Source organism: Acanthisitta chloris, unplaced genomic scaffold (genome assembly GCF_000695815.1).
Source record: "Acanthisitta chloris isolate BGI_N310 unplaced genomic scaffold, ASM69581v1 scaffold10739, whole genome shotgun sequence".
Classification (NCBI taxonomy): Eukaryota; Metazoa; Chordata; class Aves; order Passeriformes; family Acanthisittidae; genus Acanthisitta; species Acanthisitta chloris.
Window position 1 is genome coordinate 4,348 of NW_008693104.1, and position 8,996 is coordinate 13,343.

The window sequence follows — 8,996 nt, forward strand, 5'->3', positions numbered from 1 at the left end:
AACTCACTCCCAGTCACTGGGTTTTGTGAAGGAAGAGAGGAAAATCAATTTCATTTTCCTTTCTCTTTGGTTGGTTTTGAGATGGAAATAAAATAAAAATACAAAGATTGTGCTCTTGGAAATTCCCCAATCCTCCTCATTTATAAGAAGATACTTTTGTCTTTTATTTTCTCTGTACAATATTGTATATATTTTGTTCTAGACTTACCCCTGACCTCATCATCCTGATACTAAAGAAACAGTATTTTCTGAGGCAGAAATTTCTTCAGCTAGAACCATTTAGAGGGTGCTGATGTTAAGTGGCTGTAATGGATGGCAGTGAGGACACTTGGGTCAGCCCCCGGGTGGGGAATCGATGCAGTGAGTTTCCTTGCTGTGGGAAGGGCTGTCTCACACTGCTGTTGTGGACAGGGTGTACTTTAAACCTTTCAAGCACTTGTTATTTTGCACAATTCTAGAATATTCTGGATTATTTTTTTAGAAGAATAAAGAATGTATTATAAAATTTATTGCAGACCTTTTGATCCCCAGTATTATGAAGATGAATTTGAAGATGAGGAGATGCTTGATGAAGAGGGTAGAACTAGGTTAAAACTCAAGGTATAATGTTGATTTTCCTTTTCTCTGTTACACCCATCTAGCCACATTTCTTCAAAGTCTATTTCAGATACATTGCAATGGTGTTTTGTGTTTGTGGTTCAGATTATGAAAGTGTGGGACAGTTCAGCACTGAGGAAAGTTGATCTGTTTTAGTTACAACTTTAAGAAGCTTGACAGCTGCATTTCACCTATAAAAGTGATACTTTTCACCTTCATTTCTTTGCATCATGCAACAAATTATCAAGCCCTTGTAACTGCAGTTCTTGACCTATATAGAGTATATTTTACCACAATAAACTATGTAACTGTGAGTTAAAGTGTTTTGGGTTTTTTCCCCACAGGTAGAAAACACAATACGATGGAGGATGCGACGGGATGAGGAAGGGAATGAGATCAGAGAAAGTAATGCAAGGATAGTCAAATGGTCAGATGGAAGGTTAGTTTGGACTTTATGCTTTTGAAGGAATGCAGTTCTTCTTACAGTGACATGCCATGACGGGCAAGATTGGAAGGTCAACAAACTTTGACGTCAGTTCTGCACAGCATAAATTTTTTTAGTCTCAGTGCTTTGAAAAGTTTGTGCTCTGCTCAGTTTGGATTGAAATATAATTATTGGCTGTATATGAAAAGTAAACACGAAGGCTTTCTGCACTTAGAAATTAGGAAAAAGAAGTAGACTGTGGTGGCTTCATCAAGTAACTGATCTCTGAATCTCTTTTAAGCATGTCTCTCCACTTGGGCAATGAGGTCTTTGACGTGTACAAGGCACCGCTACAGGGAGATCACAACCATTTGTTCATCAGACAAGGGACAGGTCTACAAGGACAGGCTGTTTTCAAGACCAAGTTAACCTTCAGGTAAACATACCATTCTATATGAAATGCTGGTAGTATTTTTGCAATTAAGCGTTGTGATTGGTATTTAAAGATTAGAGATACCATTTTGTAAACCTTCAGAGTTCAGCTGTTCAATAACAATGTGCTATTTCCAAAGTCAGTGTTTCAGTGAGATTTGTCCTGCATTAGGTGTCCTGATTGGAAAAGTGAATGTGCCATTCACTGCAATATGTAGGCTACTTGTAAGGTTTTTTAATATATGTTCTAATTTGCATTTTTAAGTGCAAGTCCTCATCTGAATCAAAAAAATAATATTCCCTGAAAGTAACCTTTGTCTGATGCACAGTTGCTATCAAGATGGCAACTGCTTCTTGAGATACTGGTGTGAAGTGTGAGGATGGAAGTTTAGGCTGGTAAGGGACCACAGGTCATAGGATTGTAGAATTGTTAAGGTTAGACAAGACCTCAGAGACCATTGAGTCCAACTGGTAATGGCTGGACTGGTGGTTTACTGGGAGAGGTTGATGTCTGGTGGTTTACATGATGTCTCCAGTAGCTGTTCCAGTGCATCTAATAAATCCTTATTGAAAAGGGATGATGCTTTTACTTTTGTGCAGATGAACCTTTGAAATGTTGAGAATGCCCTACCATTGTCCTTTGCAAATGGATATGTTCCTTAAAGAAGTGTCTAACCCATAGCAATGTTTCACCAGGCCACACTCCACAGACAGTGCCACTCACAGGAAGATGACTCTGTCTCTGGCAGATAGATGTTCAAAGACCCAGAAAATTCGGATTTTGCCCATGGCAGGTCGTGATCCAGAGTCTCAGCGCACAGAAATGATTAAGGTATTGTGGCATGGAACTCTCCTGTCTGCTGACTTAATCTAAAAAAATCACAGCTCTAATATAGCTGAACATTCTATGATTTATGAAAAACAGTATGTTTCGGAGTTTTAGACAAGAGTCGCTAGCCATGGGTGTGGTTTGTGTAACTCTAGAGATGACAAACCAACGAGAATATTTACCATCTTAACAGTGCTGTGAAATGATTTCAAAAGCTGTGGCAGAATACAAGGTGCACTTGAGATGCTTGGTCTTGGTTTTTTTTACCCCCCAGTCATAATTTATTGCTTCTGTGGACAGAAAGAAGAGGAGAGATTAAGAGCTTCCATCCGCAGAGAGTCGCAGCAGCGGAGGATGCGCGAGAAGCAGCACCAGCGCGGCCTGAGTGCCAGTTACCTGGAACCCGATCGCTACGATGAGGAGGATGAGGGAGATGATGCCATCAGTCTAGCAGCCATCAAAAACAGATACAAGGGTGGCATCAGAGGTAATAATAAACCTTAACAGCACATGAGTAGAGCCTGTGTGATTCAGAGAGATGAGTTTCACGGGAGGGTTCTGGTAGGGTAATATTTTACCAGTTGGTTTGATGTGCAAGGAGACATGAATTCAGTTCGGTTTAAGTTTATTTTGTTTACTCTGCGTTGCTGCCAGCGTTTTGTGGGATCATATGCAAGGAATTATTTTTCATGTTCTCTCTTCCTCTCCAATTTCAGATAAAGGTAAATATTTGTCTTTCTATTTTTCTCCATAGAGGAACGTGCTAGAATCTACTCTTCTGACAGTGATGAAGGCTCAGATGAGGATAAAACCCAAAGACTACTCAAGGCGAAGAAACTTAATAGTGATGAGGTAAGAAAAGGCCTTTGTTCTTAAGCTGCTTATTTTTAATGAGGAACATTTCCTGCACTAAATCTAGTTTTTAAAGCTGAGACTTTTGTAGATTCATTTATGCCATGATGAATGTATTGTTTGACTTGGCACACTTTCCACGGTAATTAATCACCAATTTCTTACACACTGCATTAGTTCACAGACCTGAGTGATTCCCAAAGGAGGTCACTATTGTTATTGCTGATTTAAAGATGGAAAAAATTATGCAGAGTTATGTAAAATTACCAAAATTATGCAAGAACACTTAATATTGGAATCCTAGTGCAGTGTTGTCTAAGCTACATGGTCCTCTCCTGTATATTACAGACATAGCAGAAGTGTTTTCACATAGTATTTCTGCTCTTTTTAAACAGAAGACTTAAAAAGAGTTAATGGCTGTTGCTGAACAGACATTATCCATCACCCAAGTATCATCTGAGATATTAGGCCATGAGCTAGTTAACTGTTTAGCTACAGCAGTGGTGCTGTTTCCTCACCTAGAATTGTTTTGTTTGTTTGTAATTTATCACTGCTGGGTATTACCAAATGAGTCTGTGTGTATCATGTCTGGAGGTTTAGTTCAAGTAAAGTCCCTGCTGATACAGCACTGCAGTGTTACACAAGGAGTAGCTTGCTCTCATTTCCATTTCTATACTGTGCTTCCTGTAAATTCCCCGGGAGGGATCCCTCACTTCCCAACCTCTTGGGGGTTTGCTGCAGTCTGAGTGCTTGTTATTGCTGCTCTGACACTCCCCTTATACTGACAGCTGAGTATTTGTACTAACAGGCAGAGTAATATGAAGCACAAGTAAAAATTAGTGGTTTTTTTTTCTAAATATGTAGATTCTGGCTTTTTATTAGTCATTAGGAAAATTTAGTATTTCAGGAAATATGACCATAGTCCAGGCGAGAGCTGTAGTGAGTCATGTAGACAAAACAGTAATTGTGTGAGCTCTGTGAGTGTTTGTTAGTAGAAATTGGATTGTTTATTTGTGAGACACTACTGGGCGTTCGTTCATGATCGAGCAATGTCAGGACTCTGCAGTTCCATTCTCTGAGAAGAAAAGGTCTAGTCAACAGCATTTCTGTGCTGCTCGAGGAACAATAGCCTCCATTTTAAAATGACATGGCTCGAAGGTAATATTCCTGTCAGGGCCATGGAGTGGTGCTGCAGTATTGCAGAGAACCTCGTGGTGCATGAAGACTTTCTCTCAGCGGCCACAGAGGAGATATGGGGTTTGTCATACGTGGAACACTGACTTCCTTGTCCACAGACTTGCTTTTGTGTGCTGTCAGTCAACAGCACAGCGCAAATCTTTGTCCTGATAACAGTTTGTTGCCATTACTGAGAACGTCTGTTACTAATAGACTTTATCACCACGCAGCAAAAGTAGTTTCACTGTTGCTGTAGTTAATGGGGATGTTCTGCTGAACAGGAAGATGACTCATTGAACAATAGCCCAGCTAGATTACAAGAGAATGCTTGTTCTCAGGAAGAAGCTCTCATTGAGATTCCCACCCCTTCTAATTTCTGTTTTCCGTGCTTAAAATTCCTTCCTAACTGAGATTCTCATGGTACTAACTGAATACATTAATATAGAATTAAATGGTTTTGGATAAATTATTATTCATTAAAGTTCTGCTACTTTAATTATGGTTCTGAAACTCAAATCTTTGCTCCTTCTTAAAATCCCAGCAAGTTGCTTTAAAGACAAAACAAAACAAAAAACCCACTTGTAAAACCAACAAATGGAAAAAGGGATGAGGTTACTTAGACCTGAGAGTATTTTTTAAGATTCTCTTATTTTTAAACAATAATTGAGTTACCACTTGTTCTTCATGTCACAGTTGATGAGTTTTACATGAACAATTAGTGATTTTAAATGTTTGCAAGGATGATTCAAACTGAACTAGTGTAAATGTACATGGAGTAAAAAAATCGACCTGTTCACTCTGTATTTAGGGACTAAAAATTGACTATCAGCCTATGAAAGCCATTATGGTATTAGTTGCAAACAGGTAATTAACTCAGTGATTTGAGTTCCTTTGAGCAGCTCTTTGAAGCTTCCTAAACCATTACACTTGTTGGACCGTAAGCTGGTGTTGATTCTGAGTACCAGTGGTTTCTCATGATTTTCTTTTTCTTTCTTACAAGAAAGACCTTGAGGTCTTATTGTTCTTCTGAGGTTTTTTATTATTTTAACTTGAAATCTAGTGGTTTATTTTTGTCCTTTTTGTCTTTAGGAAGGTGAACCTTCTGGAAAGAGAAAAGCAGAGGATGATGACAAAGCAAGTAAGAAGCATAAGAAATATGTGATCAGTGATGAAGAGGAAGAAGATGATGATTAATATTAAGGAAGCACAAAAGTTGATTTTTTTTGTTGTCTTTTATATATATTTATATATATATATTGTACAGTTCTCTTACAGCAAAGATGTAAGTAACCAACAGGGTTATTTTGATAAAGGAAAATCCCAAAGTCTGCATTTCTGGTGTGAATAAAGTTTTTTGACTTCCTTTTACTTTTTAAGATATTTTTTTTCTTACTGCAGCAGATGTTGCCCCAGGGATCATCACAGTGCTGGTTTTTATCTTGCACAGCACATTTAAGTGTTGTGAATTGTAGGATCTGGTTATCCAAGTGAACTAGTCAGTAATTTTTGCTGAGTTCATTAGGAGAAGCCATGCTAATCTCTGTAGAATGCTTAAATGGCAAGTTGGCCTGACAAAGGGTATGGTGATTTAACTTGCTGTCTGTGTGGAAGAGTTGGAAGAACATACAGTGGTACAAAGGTTGGTTTTTCCCTAGATATTCCCAATTTCTTGTTTATTGTGGACAGTACATTACTGTGCTGGTACAGTTTGGTGACTAAAAATATTTCTTGCCACATTTGAGTAAACTGTGAAGTTAGAACAGTTAACTGATCACATAAGACATTTACTTTTCATGCATGGAAGCCCAGAATGAAAATCCACATCTTGCCTGAGCATTAATAGCAATAATAATAACAGTAATAGTAATTGGCACATGTTAGTGATATAAATGTCAGAGTAAAAACACTTCTTTCAGCAAAGTTAAGAAATTTGTGCCAGCAGAGATGAAAGTCTCCTTTACAAGGTGCACAGCACAAAAATACAACCTGATAATAGAGTCTTGGAATCTCATATACTCATGGTGCTATTTCCTGTTGTTTCTGGTTGATTTTATAAATGGATTTGTTTAGCTGGGAAGTCACTGGAGGAGAATGTTCTGGATAGAACTATTGCTGCTTTTGACTAATTTTAAACACCTTATTTGATGATGCAGTACGAGTTGTGAAGTGGGGAAAGGCTGGAAGAAATACCTGAACTTTTCCAGACTTGGTTTCCAAGATGAAATATCTCGTTTGTAGTTTCTGTCATTGGTGAGAGAGCATTCTTATGTTCTCTGTATTGCTTTTTTGACTGACTTCTCACACAGTCCTGCAGAGCTTGGATGTGACTTGAAGTTGAGAGAATGGAAGGAGCCAAAGGCCTCTCTAAGCAAAACCATTGACTGATGCTGTGCAAAGCTTATTATGTGGATTTGTGTTACATAAGCTCAAATAAAGTAGCTGCTAGTTATTGAAGGACTGTTACCCATCTCTCTCCTGCCCAGCTGAATTCTGCTGTTTCATAAAACAGAAGGTTGGAAGTGCCTCATGGTGAGCGTTTTGCTCGTGACATTCCCCAGTTCATTTACTTACAGCTTTCAACTGGACATCCTGGTTTTGTCATCTTTAATTAGGGTAGTCATTTGTCACAATACTCTACCTCCATTTCTCCTGCCTGGAAGGTACAGGAAGCATTCTGCCTACAGGACAGTGCTCTGCTGGCATTAATGTATTCTGCTGAGCAGCTGACTGCAGTGTAGACATTTGCAAGTAAGAAAACAAAGTGAAAAATTTCAACTTGAAAGTCTGAGTGCCTGAGAAACTGTTCTTTTTTTTTTTTTTCTATAATTAAATTGTTATCTAAGAGTTCCTGTGCCTCTTTAATGTGCAGATAAAACCTTTCTCCATCTGCTGGAATTTTGACCCTGTAATCTTCTTAGTTCAGACCTCTGCTGGGAGACTGGTTCTTTACAAGTGGTTACCTGCTCTCCATTTGTAACCTCCTCAGGAAGAAGCCAGCTGGTTAGGAAGGGACTCATTCTCTATGGATGGGAACATGCTGTACTTTCACATAAAAGCCTCTCAGATACCTCTTAAACAACAAATTTGGCATATGGAAACACAGCACCATTCACTGGTAATGTGTTTGCTTTTATGTCAGTTTAATGAAAATGTTGGCTATTTTGATTTTTACTACACTCCTAAGAGTGCAAATGTTTTAATCACTTTCATAAGTTTGGTGCTGACTAAGCCTTTGCTAAGTAAGTGGTCCACTTTAGCTTCCAAAAATGAGGCTTTTTGTGGATTACAAAGATGAAAAGAAGTAATTTTTTACACTGTCGTCTTTTGTAAATTGCTCTTTTAAAGTCTTATTTAAATGTGGACTTCTAGAAAGTGTTTTCTCAGCTTAAATTAGTTTAACAATCATCTTGTAATTAAAGTCACTCAAATGAACTTTGCCTTTTCCCCGGGATTTTCTCAGTTGTGGGTCTAATGTATAGTTTTATGTAACTCAAAGACAGTTTTTGCTATCCCTTTCCCACCCTCCAAGTATAAAAGAATTACTTGGAATTGTTTCTTTTATCAAATTAAACATAATAAGCTAAAAGAAAGAGAATATGGACTGAACTGTGTTTACTTCTGTACTGACTGATCAAAATATTTCTTCCAGAAAGTGCAGGAATTGAACAGCTTCCAACAATGGCAGATTTCTTTGAAGAGCTGATATTAAGCTATGTGAGCACTAGATGTTCTGGCTAGTGGCAGGATGGAGGATATATTCTCTTTAAAAAGTCACTGAAAGCTGTTCTTGGCCCTATAGTTGTGTTGTTTCAATTATATCCTCCAACTGTATCCTGGTTTCCAGTTGTTGATCTGGAGTTTTCTTTCTGGTACCTGGTAGCATTTTTCTCCATCCTAGCTGTGCAGTTTGGCATGGATTTCATGTTGCAGCACCCTGATGGACTGGCATTGCCCACTGGAAGGAGCAGCTCTTCATGCAGTCCTTTGCTCTTCCAGCAGCAGGTTTGGTGTCAATTAGCCCTGCTAAGTGAGCCAACTTGATAAACTACGAGGAGGTTCCTTTTCTGCTGAGTTCTCATGCTCTCTGCCAGGCACAGCTGCAGAAGTGCCTTAGTGCTGTGTGAGCATCACAGCCTGTGCAGTCAGGTCATGTGGTTGTGACTTGGGGAAAATCAGGGAAGGGATCTCTTTGGCAAAGGTAAACATTGACTTGGTTTTGTTTTGAAAACTTACCCAGACCATACAGAAGAAGTGAGTAGTTTCTACTGCTGTGGCTGCCTGAACTGGCCCATTGCCAGATGCTACAAGGGGAAGCAGTGGTGGAGCAGGACAGCTCCTGTGTAAGGCACTGAGTTTTAGCTCCTCACGGAGCTGCAGCCTGAGGAACGTGTTAAACATGAGGTGGTGACTTTCCTATCAAGTCGTGGGGCCAGTAGGCCCCATTTCTCAGCCAGTAGGCACAGGGGTCCTCAGTGTCAGCCCATTCTGCAGTGCTTTTGGTCCACAGCATTAGGCTGATCATTGAGCTCTGGCTTTTGTTGAACATAGATTGTTACATGGGAATGATTGAGAAGAATATTTGTTTCTGATAAATATTCTATTAATTTTTGTTCTAAGTATGATGATGTATTACCTTTGGGAAACTTAGGCTGTTTTAACACTCAGGAACTTGCCTGTGACTTGACT

At 39.0% G+C, this 8,996-nt stretch overlaps 1 protein-coding gene across 1 annotated transcript in view; it reads left to right on the forward strand.

Moving 5' to 3' along the window:
- LEO1 (Leo1, Paf1/RNA polymerase II complex component, homolog (S. cerevisiae)) overlaps positions 1–5,661 on the forward strand; it is a gene marked incomplete at its 5' end in the record, with an annotated part of 9,285 nt that extends 3,624 nt beyond the window's left edge. Inside the window, 7 exons of the mRNA XM_009082951.1 lie at positions 516–600; positions 942–1,036; positions 1,323–1,457; positions 2,150–2,285; positions 2,583–2,769; positions 3,037–3,134; positions 5,400–5,661. Coding sequence (XP_009081199.1) covers positions 516–600; positions 942–1,036; positions 1,323–1,457; positions 2,150–2,285; positions 2,583–2,769; positions 3,037–3,134; positions 5,400–5,504 — 841 coding nt within the window. The remainder of the gene's footprint in view (positions 1–515; positions 601–941; positions 1,037–1,322; positions 1,458–2,149; positions 2,286–2,582; positions 2,770–3,036; positions 3,135–5,399) is intronic.
- Positions 5,662–8,996: the final 3,335 nt, after the last annotated feature.